The sequence below is a fragment of the Amblyraja radiata genome, chromosome 45, assembly GCF_010909765.2.
Source record: "Amblyraja radiata isolate CabotCenter1 chromosome 45, sAmbRad1.1.pri, whole genome shotgun sequence".
NCBI classification, from domain to species: Eukaryota; Metazoa; Chordata; class Chondrichthyes; order Rajiformes; family Rajidae; genus Amblyraja; species Amblyraja radiata.
This window is the reverse complement of record NC_046000.1, coordinates 2,410,350-2,433,149: the sequence shown is the minus strand read 5'-3', so window position 1 is coordinate 2,433,149 and position 22,800 is coordinate 2,410,350. Positions and strand designations below refer to the sequence as shown.

The window sequence follows — 22,800 nt, the reverse complement described above, 5'->3', positions numbered from 1 at the left end:
AAGGTATGCAACCGGAGTCAGGGTCAGGAGTAGTACCAGGTGTGCAGTGAGACCCAGGAAGGTCAACTTGGGCCAAGTGCTTGATTATAACCTGATTTCCATACATGAATACACTATGATCATTCATGTGCTGCACCTGTTGATCACAGTCTGGCTCTACTGTGGAATATAATTAGGAATGTAATTTAGCATAACCTTATTCATAGCTAATCCAATTTAAAGCATAAATATAGCATTCAATTGTAAATTAAAAGACTGGCTACAGTATGCACCAGATTGCACAATTTCAAGCTGAAAAATGCAAAAGCTCCATACCAATGGGCGGGGGACACCCCCCTCCCACAGTCTAACCCCACCCCCCCCCCCCCCCCCCCCCCCCTCGGGCTTGGTCTCTCGCAATTTCTCACTCCCAACTCTCACCCAATGCTTGCAGCCCTGCTATGAGTCAGAGTATAGAAGTGAGATTGACAAATTGACCAGATGGTACCAGCACAATAACCTGGCTCCCAATACCAGTAAAACCAAGGAACTGGTTGTGGGCTTTGGAAGAGGAAGGATGAGGACCCACAATCCTGTTTATATCAATGGAACGATCGTGGAGAGAGTAAAAAACTTCAAATTCCTGGGCATGCATATTTCCGAAGATCTTTCCTGGACCCAGCACACTAATGCAATTATAAAGAAAGCACATCAGTGCCTCTACTCCATAGTCCTACTCTACTCTCTAATTTTAGAAAGCCATTGCTTTCTCCCTCCTTCCCCTCCCCAGCTCTCCCACAAAGCCTACTGTCTCCGCCGTTCCTTTCTTTGTCCCTATCCCTCCCCCCCCCCCCACCGACATTTGGCTGAAGAAGGGTCTCGACCCGAAACGTCACCTATTCCTTCTCTCCATAGATGCTGCCTCACCTGCTGAGTTTCTCCAGCATTTTTTGTCTACCTTCGATTTTTCCAGCATCTGCAGTTCTTTCTTAAACATCAGCGCCTCCACTTTCTGAGAAGATTACGGAATTTGGTGTCAAAGGGGATTGTTATGTCAAAGACCATTGGAAGTATTTGGGAGCAACGGCTAGAGGGGGAAACGATCTGGTGTGTGGGACGCATTAAACAGTGAGGGAGTACGAGGTCGGAGTCAGCAAGTCCCTGTGAGATAAATAAGCAAATGTGCTGACCTTGGTTTAGTTCTGACTCTCCCCATCCCTCCCCCACCCTAATTCTCCGACTAGTTGCACTGTTGTTCTGATAATTTTACTGATTTTATGCCTCCATGTCACCTTAGCTAACAATGCGCTGGGCCCGGGATATTAACACTGGTGGAACATCTCTTGAAACTCATGGAGCTTTATAGCACAGAAACAGGCCACCTGGTTCACCTTGGCCATGGTGACCATGTATGCATTCTGGGTCAGTTCCATTTGCCCACATTTGACCCTTAGCTTCTAATCCCGTCCTATCCCAATGTTGGTCAAAATATATTTTAAACATTGTAATTGCACCTGTTTCCTCAACAGCTCATTCTAAATATGAACTACTCTCAGTTAACCGGGTCAAGGCCTTTATTCAGACGATATATATCAAAGATCTTATAGATCTTTGATATATATAGGAGGCGTCTGAAAGGACAGTCATGGTCCCTGGACATGCGTTCTGGTGAAATGATTCTGAAACCGATTTACGTCCTCCCCGTGACCTGTGTGGGTTTTCTGTGGGTGCTCGGGTTACCTATCACATTGAAGACGTTCAGGTTGGTAGGTTAATTGGCTTGGTACAATTGTAAATTGTCTCCAGTGTGTAGGATAGTGCTCGTGTAGGGGGATCGCTGGTCGGCGAGTATTCGGTGGGCAGAAGGGCCTGTTTCCGTGCTGTGTCTCTAAAACTAAAGGATGACAAACGACAGCTTTCTGGGACCGGACAGGACACGAACAGTGAGTGAGAGCGGCTTCTGATTGGCGGAGCGAGCGATTATGATAAAATATCCAATCAGAGCGTTTACAGGAGAAGTGTCATTAAACATCTCACCGACCGTCCAATGACGATCCGCTCCTGCTCCATCCCTCATTAGCATAGGGTGACGTCACTGCCTATTTAATCCGCGCTCCGAGCGGTTTCTGGTCACTTCTGTGCAAAGATCGTGTTTTGTTTTTGTGTTTGAAATCCACCGAGGAAATGCCTGATCCGCCGAAAACAGCCGCCAAGAAGGGAGCAAAGAAAGCTTTGCCGAAATCCGCAGGCAAAGGGGGCAAGAAGCGCAGGAGGTCGAGGAAGGAGAGTTACTCCATCTAGATATACAAAGTGATGAAGCAGGTTCACCCGGATACCGGCATCTCCTCCAAGGCCATGGGCATCATGAACTCGTTCGTGAACGATATTTTCGAGGCTTCCCGCCTGGCGCATTATAACAAGCGGGCGACCATCAGCTCCCGAGAGATTCAGACCGCCGTGCGCCTGCTTCTTCCCGGGGAGCTGGCCAAGCACGCCGTGTCGGAAGGGACAAAGGCGGTGACCAAGTACACCAGTTCCAAATAAAGATCCACACATTGTGGAAAAAACACCCAAAACCTAACGGTTCTTATAAGAGCCACCCACATTTTCGCAGAAAGAGTTGTACTAATGTTTCGGCATTCAATCGCAGCAGAATTGTTTCAGGATATTTCTGTTTGGCGAATTTATTTCACATTCTGTTTAGTGATTAAATTAAATTCCAATATACGCGGGATATTCCCGGTATCCATGTTGCGTTCCTGTCCATCAAACAAGTAAAACTCCTTTCCCTTCACGTCAACTTGTCCCAGTCATCATAAATTGTGCCCACGGCCAGTCGACTAGTGCTGCCGTTACTGTTTTATTTGCTGTGGGTATTGGGGTTTATGAACTCCTGTCTTCATCTCTGTTACTGTTCTGAATTGCATTTCTACTCGGCAATTCGTCCAGTTTTTCAAGGAGGAACATTTCACACTTTCGCCCAAATTCCGACGTTTGTGAAAATGAACCAGACGATAATCCGAGACCGTTTACATAGTGACCGATCGCTAATTGATGCCGAGGATCGATTTTTATTGTAATCGGTTACCGGCCCAAATAAATCGTAAATTAAATATTGTGCTGTATTGCCCGGGGTTCAAGGTGGTCAACAATCAAGAGTATTTAATTGTCATATGTACCGTGAACGGAACAATGAAATTCTTACTCGCAGCAGTATAATTAACATCTTAACGCAATGCGCTTACATAAAAAATGATAATTAAAAAAGCAATGATTATGTGATGTAGCAAATTGTATTGACATACAGATTTATAGTTTGGCGGCTATTTCAAAGTTCGAGTTTTGGAGGGACTGGCAGATATTTTCAGCGCTTTTCTGTTGTGGGTTTTGATTGGTAGATAAAACAGTTCTGTGATTGGGTCATTCTTCACACCAATGAGATCATGTCCTTTTTCACCAATCACCAGCGGTTCTCTGGATTCCTCAAACAGGTATAAGAAAGGCGAGTCTGTGACCATTTTCTCATTCTGCGTGTACAAAACATCAGGAGATGTCTGGACGAGGAAAAACCAGCGGCAAAGCTCGGGCCAAGGCCAAGTCTCGCTCGTCCCGGGCTGGACTGCAGTTCCCGGTCGGTCGTGTTCATAGGCACTTGAGGAAAGGCAACTATGCTCAGCGGGTGGGTGCAGGAGCCCCTGTCTATCTGGCTGCTGTGCTCGAGTATCTGACGGCTGAAATCCTCGAGCTGGCCGGCAACGCGGCCCGGGACAACAAGAAGAGCCGCATCATCCCCAGACATCTGCAGCTGGCCGTCCGCAACGACGAGGAGCTCAACAAGCTGCTGGGAGGGGTGACCATCGCTCAGGGCGGTGTGTTGCCCAATATCCAGGCCGTGCTGTTGCCTAAGAAAACCGGCGCAGCGGGCAAGTAAGCGAGAGAAACTCAACATAGTGACCCAAAGGCTCTTTTCAGAGCCACTCACCATGTCTGTGGAAGGGCAGATCATCGATTATGCTTAGTGCGGGACAAGTGTGCTTTGTCGTTGTCGAAAACCGACTGCACATTGAGTTGTCTACACGGTGGCGGAGCGGTAGACCAACTGCCTTACAGCGCCGGAGACCCTGGTTCGATCCCGACTACGGGCGCTTCCCTGTACACAATTTGTACGTTCTCCCCGTTTCCACCCGCACTCAAAAGACGTCCAGGGATGGAGGTTAATTGGTTTGATATAAATGTTTAAAAATATATGTTTTTCAAACACTTACCATTTGTAGGATAGTGTTCATGTGTGAGGATCGCTAGTCGGTGCGGACTCGCTGGTCCGAAGGGTCAGTTTCCGCGTTGTACCTCAAAACTAAACATGAATCAGCGGTTGGCTGATGCGGAAAGCTGCATTTTGGCAGATATTCCTCAGAACATTGGCAGCGACCGATGTAAGAGATCCTCCTCGAAACCAACTGCGTTTCTCTCTCACCTACAGAACAATTAATGCAGCAACACTAACATCGACTCAAGGTTTCTCTCCGAAAACAGCGACTAATATCCAGCCTCGGGCAAAGCTGAATTCCTTCAGTTTCGCTAGTGGGTCAGTAAATCCGCACCGCATACAATTTATGGGGACATTAAAGTCGATATAAATGGATGGAAACGAAATTGGTCGGCAATCACACTGCAGTCTTTTCTCCGATTGACTGAGCTCCGACCGCCAGAGAGAGGAGAGAAGCAGCGAGAGCTAGTATTGGCTGGAAGTAAGTGAGTCAATTAGTTAATTGTGTGTATGTGTGGTGGAGGGTGTGTGTGTAATCAACAAATAACAAATAGGACAAATAATATAGTATTTCGTAGTTCAGAGCTTATTCGTTATGTTTAATAGCCTGATGGCTGTCAGGAAGAAGCTGGTCCTCAATGTGGATGTTACAGTTTTCAGTTTACAAAAGTCAGACATGACTCCAGAAGTCCAGAAGTCAACATAAGTCAGTCAGCCCACGAGAGCCCCCGCCTGAAGCTGCCCCCCCTCTCTCGGCTGCAGGACGTTTGCCACCCCCGGGGTGGAAGTTTGCAACCTTCACGTGGTCCGCCCCATTTGGAGTAATGCAATCAACTCGACGTGCACAAACAGAAGATCAAATAGAACAAGTTGTCCTACAACTTTAGGCTGTGCACGCCGCACGAAACAAGAAGCCACCCCCCACCACACCGCGACAGCCCCCGTCTCAAAAAAATGTTTTGCACAAATTCTTCAGTGAGTCCAGAGGATTGAGAATTACAACAAATTACAACCGCACAATCTCTATATTAAAATTGTCTCTTTTTTTAATCAACAGCAAAGAGGCAGTGAGCAGCAGATCACAACAATTAATAACTTAATAACTCTCATCTTTAACATTTAAATTGTTCTTATATTTTAAGAGCAATTCGCAATTTAAACTTTAATAAATCCTCTTTCCTCTTTTCATGCCTGCGTGTTCTTCATCACAATGGGAACCTAATAGGCAGGAATGGCTGCTCTGTGGGAGAGCCGCTAAGAGTGCATTTTGTAGGGAGATGGACTGAATGTGTGGGGGGGGGAGGGAGGGGAATGGCAAGGAGCAGAGTGGGGGGATGAAGGGAGGAGCGATAACTGAATGAACTGCCAGGGTACACAAAATTGCTGGAGGAACTCAGCGGGTGCAGCAGCATCTATGGAGCGAAGGAAATAGGCGACGTTTCGGGCCGAAACCCTGCCAGTCTGTCACCTGTTTTGGGCAGAATTTCTGCCAGTTTCTCAGCTGCCAGCATGGCAGGCCTCAGTGACTGAACTGCCAGCCCAAGAATCCATTCTGCCCACAATGTCTATACTAGCCCTCTGGAAACCAGTACCTTCGGCGCACAACACCCATACTAGTGCAACAGAAAGCCCCCGCCCCCCACACACTGGCGAGCAATATTGGAATTGGTGGAGATCTGGAATATTGATTTGGGTGACCAGCCCTCCCGTGTGATGCTGGGACCCAACGGGTCCCACTTAGTCTAGTAGATTATAAATGTGTGAATGTGGTTTAGCCACTTCACCCTTCACTTGATCCCGATCCATTTACAATACAGACTGTGAGTGAATTAATTATCTGATAGGAGATTCTGGGAATGTAACCTCCCATTAATTTCACCGGCTAACCATTCGAAACAAATACGATTCATGGAACATAACAGCGGTTGGATTTTTGTGCAAAGGGGATTAAGTTATGGACAGGTTATTATTCATATAGCTGGGTCAAATCCTCACTTAGGTGTAAAAGTTGGTTCAGTGAAAGGACCGAGAACTTGTAGTGATCTTGATAAGAAGTGAGATTTCAGGGGACTTACAACGCAGGAGGTTACAGTTAATACATCATGTTCACCACAGCAATTAAACCACATCAACAGCAGCAAAATGCAAATACAGTACCTTGTTCATATTAGTCTGCTCTATATGTAACGTTGTGGGTGAAATATTTGGAGACAGAGACAAGCTGAGAGGGAATAAGAAGATAAATTTTCCGTGTCAGTGCAGAGGGCGGGAACATAACAGCGACACCAGGACTGTGAGAAGAACCGCAACATTTAGAACTCAATGGACGAGGACAACGGGGCTAACATAGATACATAGAAAATAGGTGCAGGAGAAGGCCATTCGGCCCTTCGAGCCAGCACCGCCATTCATTGTGGTCAGGGCTGATCATCCCCTATCAATATCCCGTGCCTGCCTTACCCCATATCCCTTGACTCCACTAGACCCTAGAGCTCTATCTAACTCTCTCTTAAATCCATCCAGTGATTTGGCCTCCACTGCCCTCTGTGGCAGGGATTTCCATAAATTCACAACTCTCTGGGTGAAAAAGATTTTTCTCACCGCAGTCTTAAATGACCTCCCCCTTATTCTTAGACTGTAGCCCCTGGTTCTGGACTCGCCCAACATCGAGAACATTTTTACTGCATCTAGCTTGACCAGTCCTTTTATAATTTTACATGTTTCTATAAGAGCCCCCTCATCCTTCTAAACTCCAGTGAATACAAGCCTAGTCTTTTCAATCTTTCCTCATATGACAGTCCCACCATCCCAGGGATCCATCTCGTGAACCTACGCTTCACTGCATCAATCACAAGGATGTCCTTCCTCAAATTAGGAGACCAAAACTGTACACAATACTCCAGATGTGGTCTCACCAGAGCCCTATACAACTGCAGAAGAACCTCTTTACTCCTATACTGAAATCCTCTTGTTATGAAGGCCAACATTCCATTAGCTTTCTTACATAGAAACATAGAAAATAGTTGCAGGAGTAGGCCATTCGGCCCTTCGAGCCTGCAGCGACATTCAATATGATCATGGCTGATCATCCAACTCAGTATCCTGTACCTGCGTTCTCTCCATACCTCCTGATCCCTTTAGCCACAAGCTTCACTGCCTGCTGCACCTGCACGCCAACTTTAAGTGACCGGTGTACAAGGACACCCAGGTCTGGCTGTACCTCCCCCTTACCTAACCTAACCCCATTCAGATAATAATCTGTCACCTTGTTTTTGCCGCCAAAGCGGATAACCTCACATTTATCTATATTATACTGCATCTGCCACGCATGTGCCCACTCACTCAACCTGTCCAGGTCACACTACAACCTCCTAACATCCTCTTCACAGCTCCGCCCTCGGTTCTGGAGGAGAATGCATCAAAGGTTGGATTAAAGATCAGCTGCCAAAAGACAAAGACCATGCAGACTGCAGACCAGCAGCCAATAGACCAACTGATAATCAATGGGGAAGCTGTGGAAAACGCCACAAGATTTACCTTTCTTGGCAACATAGAACCATCGAAAATAGGTGCAGGAGTAGGCCATTCGGCCCTTCGAGCCTGCACCGCCATTCCATATGATCATGGCTGATCATCCAACTCAGTATCCTGTACCTGCCTTCTCTCCATACCCCCGATCCCTTTAGCCACAAGGGCCACATCTAACTCCCTCTTAAATATAGCCAATGAACTGGCCTCAACTACCTTCTGTGTGAAAAATGTTTTACTCATCTCGGTCCAAAAAGATTTCCCCCTTATCCTTAAACTGTGACCCCTTGTTCTGGACTTCCCCAACATCAGGAACAATCTACCTGCATCTAGCCTGTCCAACCCCTTAAGAATGTTGTAAGTTTCTATAAGATCCCCCCTCAATCTTCTAAATTCTAGCGTGTACAAGCCGCATCTATCCAGTCTTTCTTCATATGAAAGTCCTGATCTCCCAGGAATCAGTCCGGTGAACCTTCTCTGTACTCCCTCTATGGCAAGAATGTTTTTCCTCAGATTACGAGACCAAAACTGTACACAATACTCCAGATGTGGTCTCACCAGAGCTCGATACAACTGCAGAAGAACCTCTTTACTCCTATACTGAAATCCTCTTGTTATGAAGGCCAACATTCCATTAGGTTTCTTCACTGCCTGCTGTACCTGCACGCCAACTTTCAGTGACCGGTGTACAAGGACGCCCAGGTCTCGCTGTACCTCCCCCTTACCTAACATAACCCCATTCAGATAATAATCTGCTACCTTGTTTTTGCCGCCAAAGTGGATAACCTCACATTTATCTATATTATACTGCATCTGCCATGCATCTGCCCACTCACTCAACCTGTCCAGGTCACCCTGCAACCTCCTAACATCCTCTTCACAGGTCACACTGCCACCCAGCTTTGTGTTATCCGCAAACTTGCTAGTGTTGCTCCTAATTGCCTCTTCCAAATCATTAATATATATGGTAAACAGTTGCGGCCCCAACACCGAACCTGGTCTGTAATTCCTGGTTTTCTTTCTCGCTCGGGTTAATTAAGAGGGTGGAAAAAGAGCATGAATGAAAGCTTGCGGGAATATAAAAACAGACTGTAAAAGCTTCTTTAGATATGTAAATAGTATCAGATTAGTGAACACAAATGTAGGTCCCTTATAAGCAGAGACAGATGAATTTATAATGGAGAAACAAGGAAATGACAGAACAGTTAAATGAGTTATTTACTTCTGTCGTCACTATGGAAGACACAAACAATCTCCCAGAAATACTAGGGGACCGAGGATTTAATGAGAGGAAGGAACTGAAACTAATTCACATTAGTCAAGAAATGGTGTTAGTAAACCATTGGGACTGGAGGCAAATAAATCCCATATCCCTCTAAAATCTTGTATCTGTCCAAATGTCATAATTATATCCACCCCTATAGAATCTTCTGGAAGCTCATTCCAGATGTGGACGACACTCTGAATAAAAGTGTTGCCCTTGAGGTTTCTCTTGAGTTTATCTCATTTCACCTTCACCGTGTGCCTTTTTTATGAATCCTCTACCCTGGGGGAAAAACTGTTCATTCAGTTTATCCTGCCCATCAGTTTCAGGTACACATCACAAAGGTCACTGTTTAGCCTTCAATGCTGCAAAGTTAAAAGGTCCAGCCCATCCATCCTCTCCCTATAATGCAAGCCCAGGTAACATATGGTGCATCTCTTCTGCACCCGTTACAATTTAATGACATTCTTGTAAAAGCTGGGCGACCAGAACTACATACAATACTGCAATCATGGTCTCACCAACGACTTGTGCAGCTGCATCATGATGTGGCAACATTTGTACTCTATATCCTTCCCATTGAAGTAAAACATGCAAAACACCGCCTACACCGCACTGTCCACCTGACTCACCATTTTCAGGGAGATGTACACCCAGATCTCTGTGTTCTGCCACATGCTTCAGGGTCCTGCCATTTATGTGCAAGTCCTGTCCATTGTTTCATGGACCAAAAGGCAACATCTCTTATTTGCCATCTGCCCATCCTAGGGGAGGAGGGTGTTAGTAGAAGTAATTTAAACACAGAGAATCACCATTCATACCGCTTCACAAGCTAAACATCAGGTGCTGTTCCTCCAATGTCCAGACGGAAAGGTAAATTGTTGCTGGCCCTGATTTGTCCCGGTCTTTTCTCACCTCCAACTTTCCGCCCTCCCCACTCCCTCCCCTATTTCTCGACACCCCCTCCTCAATTTCAGGCTGAACAAAAACGTCACTTATCCCTTTTCTCCTGAGATGCTGGTTACTCCTGCACTTTGTGTCTATCTTTATTATGAACCAGCATCTGCAGCTTCTTATTTCAACCAGTTCAACACAGGGATTAGCGGGTTTGCTAAATTTAAATTCTGTTGTTGATTGACGATTGGAAGTGTCTTTACTTCGGTGGTGGGAAAGATGCTGGAATCAATTATTAAAGAGGTAATAATGGGTCATTTGGATAGCAGTAAAAGGATTAGTCCACGTCAATATCACCAGACTGATTCCTGGGATGTCAGGACTTTCATATGAAGAAAGACTGGATAGACTCGGTTTGTACTCGCTAGAATTTAGAAGATTGAGGGGGGATCTTATAGAAACTTACAAAATTCTTAAGGGGTTGGACAGGCTAGATGCAGGAAGATTGTTCCCGATGTTGGGGAAGTCCAGAACAAGGGGTCACAGTTTAAGGATAAGGGGGAAATCTTTTAGGACCGAGATGAGGAAAACATTTTTCACACAGAGAGTGGTGAATCTCTGAAATTCTCTGCCACAGTAGGTAGTTGAGGCCAGTTCATTGGCTATATTTAAGAGGGAGTTAGATGTGGCCCTTGTGGCTAAAGGGATATGGAGAGAAGGCAGGCACAGGATACTGAGTTGGATGATAAGCCATGATCATATTGAATGTCGGTGCAGGCTTGAAGGGCTGAATGGCCTACTCCTGCACCTATTTTCTATGTTTCTATGTCTATGTTTCCAACATGGATTTATGAAAGGGAAATCATGCTTGACTAATCTTCTGAAATTATTTGAGGATGTGACAAGTAAAATGGATGAAGTGGTGCCAGTGGATGTAGTGTATCTAGACTTTCAGAAAGCCTTTGATAAGGTCCCGCATGGGAGACTGATGACTAAAATTAGAGCACATGGTAATGGGGGTAGGGTGTTGACATGGATAGAAAATTGGTTGGCAGACCGGAAGCAAAGAGTAGGAGTGAACGGGTCCTTTTCAGAATGGCAGGCAGTGGCGAGTGGAGTGCCGCAAGGCTCGGTGTTGGGGCCACAACTGTTTACCGTGTATATTAATGATTTGGAAGAGGGAATTAGGAGCAACATCAGCAAGTTTGCAGATGACACAAAGCTGTGTGGCAATGTGAACTGTGAAGAGGATGTTAGGAGGTTGCAGTGTGACCTGGACAGGTTGAGTGAGTGGGCAGATGCGTGGCAGATGCAGTATAATATAGATAAATGTGAGGTTATCCACTTTGGCGGCAAAAACAAGGTGGCAGATTATTATCTGAATGGGGTTAGGTTAGGTAAGGGGGAGGTATAGCAAGACATGGGTGTCCTTGTACACCGGTCACTGAAAGTTGGCGTGCAGGTGCAGCAGGCAGTGAAGCTTGTGGCTAAAGGGATCAGGAGGTATGGAGAGAAGGCAGGTACAGGATACTGAGTTGGCTGATCAGCCATGATCATATTGAATGTCGCTGCAGGCTCGAAGGGCCGAATGGCCTTCTCCTGCAACTATTTTCTATGTTTCTATGTAAGAAAGCTAATGGAATGTTGGCCTTCATAACAAGAGGATTTCAGTATAGGAGTAAAGAGGTTCTTCTGCAGTTGTATAGGGCTCTGGTGAGACCACATCTGGAGTATTGTGTACAGTTTTGGTCTCCTAATTTGAGGAAGGACATCCTTGTGATTGAGGCAGTGAAGCGTAAGTTCACGAGATGGATCCCTGGGATGGTGGGACTGTCATATGAGGAAAGATTGAAAAGACTAGGCTTGTATTCACTGGAGTTTAGAAGGATGAGGGGGCTCTTATAGAAACATGTAAAATTATAAACGGACTGGGCAAGCTGAATGCAGTAAAACTGTTCTCGATGTTGGGAACCAGGGGCCACAGTCTAAGAATAAGGGGGAGGTCATTTAAGACTGAGGTGAGAAAAATCTTTTTCACCCAGAGAGTTGTGAATTTATGGAATTCCCTGCCACAGAGGGCAGTGGAGGCCAAATCATTGGATGGATTTAAGAGAGAGTTAGATAGAGCTCTAGGGGCTAGTGGAGTCAAGGGATATGGGGAGAAGGCAGACACAGGTTATTGATACGGGACGATCAGCCATGATCACAATGAATGGTGGTGCTGGCACAAAGGGCAGAATGGCCGCCTCCTGCACCTATTTTTTATGTTTTTATGTTTACTTCTACTTAGTTCCTCCCACTGTTGAGTGCATTGTGCAGCAAGCTTTCGCCATTCTGTTTGGTCATGTGCAATGTGTTCCACCCTCGATAGGTTTGTGTCCCGGGCTTCCAAATCCTTCTGGAATTTGCGCCTCCATGTGAGTATTGTTCGGCCTCCTTTTCTTCTTCCGTCAGGTTGCCAAGTCATTGCTATCTTAGATGCACGATCTGGTGACATTCTGAGTACATGTCCTGCAAATTTCATTCTGTGTACCTCTATGTCCTGGCTGAAAGGCGTTGTTGCAGTTTCCCGGTAGATATCCTCATTTGTGATGCGGTCTCTGTAGCTAGTCTTCAGGATCTTCCTCAAGCAATGTTGTTGGAATGCATTCAATTTATTTTTCATCTTCACATTGATTTTCCATGTCTCACTGGCAGAGAGGGCTGTAGGGACGATTACAGACTGGACGAGCTTGACTTTTAGCATCTTGGATATCCCGCCACTAGAACAAAATGCCTGCATTTTTCTGAAGACTGATGAAGCTTTACCAATTCGTGAGTTGATGTCGATCTCTACATCTCCATCTACTGTGAACATGCGAACGGTGGTCGATTAGGAAAAGGGGAGATGCAACGAGACCTGGGTGTCATGGTAGACCAGTCATTGAAAGTAGGATGCAGGTGCAGCAGGCAGTGAAGAAATCGAATGGTATGTTAGCATTCATAGCAAAAGGATTTGAGTATAGAAGCAGGGAGGTTCTACTGCAGTTTTACAGGGTTGTGGTGAGACCACACCTGGAATATTGCGTACAGTTTTGGTCTCCTAATCTGAGGAAAAACATTCTTGCCATAGAGGGAGTACAGAGAAGGTTCACCGGACTGATTCCTGGGAGATCAGGACTTTCATATGAAGAAAGACTGGATAGACTCGGCTTGTACACGCTAGAATTTAGAAGATTGAGGGGGGATCTTATAGAAACTTACAAAATTCTTAAGGGGTTGGACAGGCTAGATGCAGGTAGATTGTTCCTGATGTTGGGGAAGTCCAGAACAAGGGGTCATGGTTTAAGGATAAGGGGGAAATCTTTTAGGACCGAGATGAGTAAAACATTTTCCACACAGAGAGTGGTGAATCTCTGGAATTCTCTGCCACAGAAGGTAGTTGAGGCCAGTTCATTGGTTATATTTAAGAGGGAGTTAGATGTGGCCCTTGTGGCTAAAGGGATCAGGGGGTATGGAGAGAAGGCAGGTACAGGATACTGAGTTGGATGATCAGCCATGATCATATGGAATGGCGGTGCAGGCTCGAAGGGCCGAATGGCCTACTACTGCACCTGTTTTCTATGGTTCTATGCTGCCAAGAAAGGTAAATCTTGTGGCGTTTTCCACAGCTTCCCCATTGATTGTCAGTTGGTCTATTGGCTGCTGGTCTGCAGTCTGCATGGTCTTTGTCTTTTGGCAGCTGATCTTTAATCCAACCTTTGATGCATTTTCGTCCAGAGCTGATATCTCTTTAAGGATTTGTCTCGACTCTGCTAGTAGTGCAATGTCATCGGCAAAATCTAGGTCTGTGGGCCTTTCTGTTGCAAAAAAACCGAGGGCGGAGCTGGAAGATGAGAGACGTCCCTCTTTCTGTCTGTCACTTTGTCTCCTCTCCCCGCCTCTCACTCTCAGCGTATCTCGGGCAGGTCGGGGCGCTGTGTATAAAATGAGATAGCACCAGTTAGATTATCACTGAGCAGCGACTCGAGTGAAGCAGCATCATGTCTGGCAGAGGGAAAGGAGGCAAAGGATTAGGCAAAGGCGGCGCAAAGCGGCACCGCAAAGTGCTTCGCGATAACATCCAGGGCATCACCAAGCCAGCTATCCGCCGCCTGGCTCGGCGTGGTGGGGTCAAGCGGATCTCGGGTCTGATCTACGAGGAGACCCGCGGGGTGTTGAAGGTTTTCCTGGAGAATGTGATCAGGGACGCGGTCACCTACACCGAGCACGCCAAGCGCAAGACGGTCACATCCATGGATGTGGTGTACGCTCTGAAACGACAGGGCCGCACACTCTACGGGTTCGGCGGCTAAATAACTACCCCCATTATTCCAACACAAAACAAAGGCTCTTTTAAGAGCCGCCCACAGCCTCACAGAGGGAGCAGTGACCACGAGATCTGATTAATTATAATTTATTATAGGTTAACTGGGGCCGATGAGATTTGCAACTAATTATATTGCATCCTGCAGCAGTCAATGTTCCTGTAAATGAACATTTTGTTACATTGGTGATCGGTTGTACTGTTGTGGAGTGGTGTCACCGGTCTTGTGTCGAACAGTCTGGGTGGCATTAGGTCATGAAGAGAGGCGTTGCTACATGGAGACACACAGATTCGGGTTGGCGAAATGTCGCCTATTACTTCCCTCCACAAATGCAGTATGACCGGTTAAGTTATTTCACGTAATTGGAGTCGTCACACAAATGAAAGTAGATTAAATTTTCCCTCTGCGGATTGAAAAATTTTCCCTCATTCGACCTGTCTGAAATTCCCCAGCTCCCCACTCACTGCACCCCGTTGGGAGAGAGCTCCGTGTATCTGACGGAGAGAATGCGGACTGTGTAGAAACCCGGATAGAAGCGGCGCGCTTTGTGTGGGGAATATGTTGGGCTTTATTCATGGCAACTGGAGGGACGTAACATGGAATGTGAGTTAGTCCGGGTGTTTCATACGACAGCGGATAAACAGAACGGAAATACACCGCGCCCACCCCAGCCGGTATTCAGCCCTTCGACAGACACGGTGGGTGGATCTGAAAAGAGCCGTTGGGTCGTTAGATTGACGTTTCGCTGATTTGTTTGCTCTTACTGCCAGAGGTTGCGCTGCTTTTCTTGGGCCTGGATATTAGGCAGCACCAAAGATCATAGCAGCACCCGCCTTGAGCAATGGCCACGTCTCCCAGCTGCTTGTGGAGCTCCTCGTCGTTGCGGACGGCCAGGTGCAGATGTTTGGGGATGATGCGGGTCTTCTTGTTGTCCCGGGCCGCGTTGCTGGCCAGCTCGACGGTTTCAGCCGTCAAATATTCGAGCAGAGCAGAGCAGCCAGATAGACCGTTGCCTTTTCTCTAGGAGCCTGTGAACACAGCCCACCGGGAATTGCAGTCCAGCTCGGGACGAGCGTGACTGAGGCTTGGTCTTGGCTTTGCCCCCGGTTTTCCCTCGTCCAGTCAATTTCCACAAACTTCTGCGGAAAGAGAATGTGGAAATGAAAGATCCTATAGGATCTTTGGTGGAAATTCTCCTGCACTGGCCCTGCTTGTAGCTGCTAGAGAGGAATGTGGTGGGGCGCAGCGCAGCGCTTCATCTCATTGGTAATATGAAATAGGCCAATCGTAGAGCTGCCTCGTTCTCCAATGACCAGACGCCAATAGGAAAACAGCCGTCGCTCCACAAAAGAACTGACATTTGAAAAGCCCGCCCAAAAATAACATATATTTTCAGCAATACCTTAGACTTTAAGAAATTAATTACACATTTATGGGTCCCCGCATCCAGTTATTCTATGCTGACCCACCTACAAAACACACCGAGTGTGAATTAGTTTCATGGTGAGAGACTCCTAGGAATGCATTCTTACTATTTTAAACCGCTAACCTATGGGAACAAGATCGCTCTTTGCTTAAACGACATTAGAGTATTGGCGGTAGACAAAAATGCTGGCGAAACTCAGCGGGTGAGGCAGCATCTATGGAGCGAATACAACTATTGACGATCAATTGTCTAATGACTCTCGGAGCCGTCGCAGCAATGTTTCTCGAATAGAAACCGGGACTCACACGTTCAAAACAACAGACTGCAGTCAATAAAAGTCAGTCACTTCACAACTAAAACAGCAGCAGCAGCAACAAACATCTTGTTTGCGTTAATTCAATCGAAACCAGTTCCACTTGAATCACTGAAGTCAGACTCCAATCAGCAGCAGTCTCTGCGGCATAAATTCAGATAAAAGCCCGCAGAAAGAAGAGAACATTGATGTAAAAGGACATTAGAAAGCCACAGCTCTTTCTTCTGCCGGATTAGTGGCTCTTAAAAGAGCCGTTTGTTGTTGGTGGAGAGGTGGAGTTTAGGCGCGCTCCCCGCGGATGCGGCGGGCCAGCTGGATGTCTTTGGGCATGATGGTGACTCGCTTGGCGTGGATTGCGCACAGGTTGGTGTCCTCAAAGAGCCCCACCAGGTAAGCCTCGCTGGCCTCCTGCAGGGCCATGACGGCCGAGCTCTGGAAGCGCAGGTCTGTCTTGAAGTCCTGAGCGATCTCCCGCACCAGGCGCTGGAAGGGCAGTTTGCGGATGAGCAACTCGGTGGATTTCTGGTAGCGCCGGATCTCCCTCAGAGCCACGGTGCCGGGTCTGTAGCGATGAGGCTTCTTCACTCCGCCCGTGGCTGGAGCGCTCTTCCGCGCCGCTTTGGTCGCCAGCTGTTTGCGAGGAGCTTTCCCTCCGGTCGATTTACGCGCTGTCTGCTTTGTCCGGGCCATTCTCCTTCAACAGCGGGAGCACAGTGTGAAATACAGGGACTGAATGACGGAGCCGGCTCTGGGACCCGCTTTTGTAGCGTTGGTGAGGGGCCGGCCCACAGCCTCTGAATGGATGGAGCAGAGATGTCACTCACGGTGTCCCATCCCTGCGAGTGGCTGCAGGTTTGTCAGCACCAGGCGGCTGTTTCAGAAGGTCTGAGGCGAGAGGGGAGAGAGGGGGGGAGGGTGGAGGCGATACCAAGATGATAACGAGATTTGTGACCTGCGGGTGGGGTGGGGGAAGCTCAGCCAACCAGAGAGCACACATTCTAGGAGTGTTATTGGTTGAGGATACATTTTCAAATTGCCCGCCAATTTCGGAGCAGCCTGTAAACGAGGCCAGTCTTTTGTCTTATAATTCTGAATTCATTCAGTTTCTGTCAACTTGACATCAAATTCATTTCAACTTCTCCCCTAAATAATTGAACGAATATGCGGCGCGGATTTACAGAGGGTATTTGTCTCTGCCCGTGACTGGAAATAAACGACTGTTACCCGGGTGTGATGTCTTTGCAATCAATGTAACATAAACTCGTGCATGAGCCTCGTGACTGAGGTCAAGTGACCTTCAAGATAAAAGGCAATGATTGCAAAATAAACGTGCTCTTGCTCTGGAACACAAACCCGGTGTGGACCTGTCCTTTGTGCTAGTCACAACCAAGCCTTACCTCGGACGAGAATACCTTACATGGTGTCAGAAGAAAACAAAGAAAAAAGGGAAAGAAGTAGAGAACAAGCCTCAAGCCTCCGTGGAAGAGAAGTAAAAGAGGAAGGTTCAAACAGGACAGTGGAGCCACTACAAGACCGACGAAACAGAGTGAGCCCGGCCGGAAGGAGTGTCAGCCCGGTCGTGAAAGCCCCGACGCAGGGGAACGAGGCAAAGAGGAAGGTCAGCAGGCAACCAGTATCGGAGGTCTGGAGTGGCCAGCGGTGGAGAGAGGTGCAGCCCGACGAGAGGTGCAGTCCCGACACAGGGGAGCGAGGTGAAGCCCCGACGGAAGAAGCAGTCCCGACGCAGGGGAGCGAGGTGCAGCCCCGACGGAAGAAGCAGCGACCGGCATGGCAGCAACCAGGTGAGCCCGAGAGCCAACGGTGGGCAGAGAAGCGGGAACTGCAGAGAGATGAAGTCACAACAGAAGAAGCGAAGAGCAAAGACACAGACACATGTGGAAGTGCTGTAAAATAAATTATATTGAAATGCTGTATGACATGCTGTAAGAAATGGGTCTCTCCCAATTGGGTTTTGTTTACCTGATATATACTGCCTCGGTACTGTTGCTTTTTTTCACAGATATGTACTGCCTCGGTTCTTTTGGACGTAAAAATAATACAGTACCGTGTAATTATTTTGCACTTTTCTACTGATACGCACTGCCATTGTGCTGTGAGTTAAAAAAAACATGCATTTGGTACTGTTCAGTCTGCACAGGTGATTCGGGTGTACTAATTGGGGGGCAATCAATGTTTTGTCTTGATCATGCAGTTAATTATCTTTTCTCTTCTAGCTCATCGAGGCCAAACTAAGTTTGTGTCTGTTAATTGTGTTTACAATAGCTGCAGGTGATTACCGCAGCTCATTATCTCTTTATCTCATTATCTCTTCTCTTGTGTAGCAATGTGTAAAAAACCCCTGGATAGCCGTGGATGGAGCATCAGAAGTCAGACGCCCAGATGGGAAAAACCTGGAGAGAGGAGCCCGTCTTCCAGAATCCAGCAGTAGTCTCCCAGAAGGGTCTTTAAGTAGGAGAAACATAGTCAGAGGAGCCAGTCTCCCAGGGGTGAGAAATGGCCAGAGGAGCCCATCTCCTAGATGCTAGAAGAAGTCCCCAGAAGCCTAGCTAGACGAGAGGTGGGAGCCAGTCTCCCAGTCGTAGCAGAAGGCAATTCTTCTTCTTCTTCGGAGTTTTACGGCAGCCGGCATCCGCAATGTTGCATTGCTGCCACCTTCTGGCTTCATTCCACAGTACTCATGTCTTTACATTATATCCTTTTTATAAGCCCAGAGGCCCTCAAGAAATCAAACAACAACTTTATTCCTTTTCCTTTCCCTCCACACTCTAGAATGTTCTTTACAGATATTTCTGTCACTCCAATGTTCTTCATTTCACTGGTCATAACTCCTCTTTCTGTCTCATATCTCCTACATGCAATTAGGGCATGCTGAACTGTTTCCGGCTGATGGCATTCCTCACACAGCCCAGTAGGGTGTTTTCCCAATATTTTTAATGTGCTGTTCAGGTGAGTGTGTCCTATCCTCAATCTTGCTAATACTACCTGTTCCCTCCTCTTCCCCCCTCTTCTTGCTGTAATGCCCACTCTGTTTTGTAGCGAATAGAGGTGTCTCCCCTTTGTCTCCTGTTCCCAGTATTGTTGCCATTCCTGATTTATTTTCTTCCACACAATGTGTTTTCCTTCAGATTTGGATAATTGTAAGTTTACCTCTATGTTTCTTTTTTTTAAAGCCTCCTTTGCTAATTTATCCACCTTTTCATTTCTTAGAACACCAATGTGTGCTGGGACCCACAACAAAGTCACGTCACTGCCCCTCCTTGTCACTTGGCTTAATAGTAGTAGGATTTCATAAACTAGGTCAGACCGCCTATGGGATGCACCAGGCCCAATACTCTGGATTGCAGATAATGAGTCGCTACATATTAATACTTTGCATGGTTGCACCTGTTCCATCCACCGAACTGCCATCAAAATAGCGTACAGTTCCACTGTATATACTGTCAAATAGTTATTTGTTCTTTTGCAAAGCTCAACATTCATCCCCTGGACTACCACAGCCGCCCCTGTTGTTTCAGCTACTGGGTCCTTTGATCCATCTGTGAAAATTAAGAGGTGTTCCCTGTATCTATATGGCTATGAAATTCTGTCTTTAGGTCTGAATTTTTGTTCCTCCTTTTTGCCTCCCATATCTCCAGATCAACTTTTGGGATGTTCAGTAACCATATTGGCACAGATGGCCACAATACTGCAGGGCAGAACTCTTTGTCCTCTACTCCCATGTCCCTTGCCACAACTCCTCCAACCCAGCCAAAGCTTCCAGACTGAGCCACCCCTCTCTCCCAGCATTCCTGTACTACCTGTTTTGTTGGGTGGTTCTCTCCATGACCCTTAAGGCTTAGCCAGTAATTAGCCATTAGTTGTCTGCGGCGCAGTCTCAATGGCATCTCCCCAGTTTCCACCTGTAGTGCACATACAGGTGACGTCCGCACACCTCCTATACAGACTCTTAGAGCTTCCGCTTGGACTTTGTCTAACTCGGACAACACTGACTTAGATGCTGACCCATAAGCTATACTGCCATATTCTAGTCTGGATCTGATCAGTGATACATAAATACGTTTAAGAGATAATACATCTGCTCCCCACTCTAAACCTGCCAAGCATCTCATTACATTGATGGCTTTTTTGCATTGTTCAATTATTTTTGTAATGTGGACCCTCCATGTTAATCTGGAGTCAAAATGAACCCCCAGGAAACGGAAATCTTTTACTCTTTCCAAATCGTTGCCGTATAGTTTTAACTGGACATCCTCTTTAATTTTTTTCCTTGTGAAAACCATTGTCTTTGTCTTCTCTATAGAGAATTTAAAACCCCATTTCCCTCCCCACTCTTCCACCTGGGCTATCCCTTGCTGTACTTTTTCCACGATAAAATCTATATTCCTCCCCCTTCTCCATAGGCTGCCATCATCTGCAAAGAGCGATCGCCCCATCTCTGGTTGAATGTTTGCAAATATATCATTGATCATGATTGAGAATAGGATCGGGCTTATCGCACTTCCCTGGGGAGTTCCATTCTCGACTACACATTTACTAGAGATGTCTGACCCTATTTTAACTTGGATACTTCTACCGTTGAGAAAATCCATTATCCAGTAAAAAATATTTCCTCCTACTCCCATTAAATGCAGCTTTATTAGAAGACCTTCTCTCCACAACATATCGTAAGCCTTCTCTACATCAAAAAATATGGTAACTACAGATTCTTCTTTGACTTGTGCTTTCCTTATATCATCTTCCAAGCACAGAACTGGATCATTAGTACCTCTCCCTTTTCTAAAGCCACTCTGATAATTAGCCACTATACCTTTTTCTTCTATTAGATGCATTAATCTTTCATTTTTTGTTTGTTTTTTTGTTTATAGGGACAGTGCATATTAATGAACATTTGCATGTAAATATGCGAGATTGTAGCCAATCAGTAGCTAATTTCCGTCTCTAGTACCATTCTTTCCATCAGTTTACACATGTGTGCTGTTAAAGCTATAGGTCTATAATTTACTGGATTACTTGCATCTTTCCCTGGTTTCCTAATAGGCACAATGATTGCTTCCTTCCACCTCTCAGTATTCGCCCTTCTTCCCACACCTTGTTATATAGTGCAAGTATCTTTTGGAGTCCCTCCTCACTTTGATGCTTTATCATTATGTAACAAATATCATCCTTCCCTGGGGCTGAGTTCTTACACTTGGCCAGAGCTCTCTTTAGCTCCCCCAAATTAAATGGAATATTGTACTTGTCCTCTGTGATACCTTTCCTTTGTAAGGCCTCAACATTTTCCTCTCTTGTCCTTTCCCTACCTCTTCTTCCTTCATCTGACAAGATGTGGGAGCTGTGAACCCTACTAAAAGTGTTAACCATTAGTTCTGCTTTGTCTTTATTTGAGACTAGTTTGATCTCCATTTGTTAGGATAGGATAACTCCACTCCCTTTTATCACCTTCCATTTTTTTAATCATCCCCCATATCTCCCCTACCTGTGTTGTGTTTCCAATTGAATCACAATACTTCCTCCAATATGCTCTTTTTGTTTGTCTTATAGTCCTCCTGACAATTGCCTGAGCCTGTTTGTAATTAATCATGTGTTGGTAGTTATGAGTTCTTTTTAATAATCTGAATGCTCTGTTTCTATTCACCACCGCCTCTTTACACTTATTGTCCCACCACGGCACAGCTTTCCTTTTTGATCTTCCTTTACTTTTAGGTATGGAAACTAATTCTGCTCTTTTGATACCTTCTGACAATTTATTCTCAAAGCTTTCTATATCTGTCTCTTCTTGTATCGGTTTTACATATCTATCACTTTCCTCCTTAAATTTCTCCCAATTAGCCGTTCCAAAAACCCATCGTCCACTTCTGTTTTCTTTACTCATAATTAAAGTAACATTTATTTTGCATAGCACAGGATGATGATCACTTCCTATGGTACCCTTCTCATATATTTCCCAGTTACATTTAGCAGCAATCCTATTAGAAACAAGTGTAAGGTCCAACACAGACTCCTTCCCTGTCCTAACATCTACCCTGGTCTTCTTTCCATCATTTAGACACACTAGATTACCATCATTTAATAATTACTCAATTACCTGCCCATTATTATCTGACTTTCCACTGCCCCATAATGTATTATGTGCGTTAAAGTCCCCACACCAAATAACATTAGATTTGCTCTGGCCTTCTACTTCCTGTAACTTACTGACCTCTAATCGCTTACATGGATTATAGTAATTTATTACCGCTATTTTCCTCCTCTCAGACCACACTTCTATTACCACATATTCCTGTTCCTGCCCAATTCCTAATACCCTGTATGGTATCCCTTTTTTAATGAAAGTGGCGCAACCCCCTCCTCCCCCATTTCCCCAATCACATCTCACTGCAACACGACTTTTGTGAAAATGAACCAGACGATAATCCGAGACCGTTTACATAGTGACCGATCGCTAATAGATGCCGAGGATCGATTTTTATTGTAATCGGTTACCGGCCCAAATAAATCGTAAATTAAATATTGTGCTGTATTGCCCGGGGTTCAAGGAGGTCAACAATCAAGAGTATTTAATTGTCATATGTACCGTGAACGGAACAATGAAATTCTTACTCGCAGCAGTATAATTAACATCTTAACGCAATGCACTTACATAAAAAATGATAATTAAAAAAGCAATGATTATGTGATGTAGCAAATTGTATTGACATACAGATTTATAGTTTGGCGGCTATTTCAAAGTTCGAGTATGGAGGGACTGGCAGTTATTTTCAG

At 45.9% G+C, this 22,800-nt stretch overlaps 3 protein-coding genes and 2 pseudogenes across 3 annotated transcripts; 3 read left to right on the top strand and 2 right to left on the bottom strand.

Annotated features, from left to right (window-relative positions):
• The first annotated feature begins 1,983 nt into the window (after window positions 1–1,983).
• On the top strand, window positions 1,984–2,538 carry LOC116968576 (annotated as a pseudogene).
• A 952-nt stretch (window positions 2,539–3,490) lies between these two features.
• LOC116968551 (histone H2AX-like) lies at window positions 3,491–4,068 on the top strand. The gene has a single exon (XM_033015321.1). The coding sequence runs from the start codon at window positions 3,530–3,532 to the stop codon at window positions 3,908–3,910; it is 381 nt and encodes a 126-aa protein (XP_032871212.1). The 5' UTR covers window positions 3,491–3,529; the 3' UTR covers window positions 3,911–4,068.
• A 9,841-nt stretch (window positions 4,069–13,909) lies between these two features.
• On the top strand, window positions 13,910–14,313 carry LOC116968588 (histone H4-like). Its single transcript, XM_033015357.1, has one exon. The coding sequence runs from the start codon at window positions 13,955–13,957 to the stop codon at window positions 14,264–14,266; it is 312 nt and encodes a 103-aa protein (XP_032871248.1). The 5' UTR covers window positions 13,910–13,954; the 3' UTR covers window positions 14,267–14,313.
• Window positions 14,314–14,898: 585 nt separating this feature from the next.
• LOC116968416 lies at window positions 14,899–16,085 on the bottom strand (annotated as a pseudogene).
• A 159-nt stretch (window positions 16,086–16,244) lies between these two features.
• On the bottom strand, window positions 16,245–16,741 carry LOC116968525 (histone H3). The gene has a single exon (XM_033015292.1). The coding sequence runs from the start codon at window positions 16,705–16,707 to the stop codon at window positions 16,297–16,299; it is 411 nt and encodes a 136-aa protein (XP_032871183.1). The 5' UTR covers window positions 16,708–16,741; the 3' UTR covers window positions 16,245–16,296.
• Window positions 16,742–22,800: the final 6,059 nt, after the last annotated feature.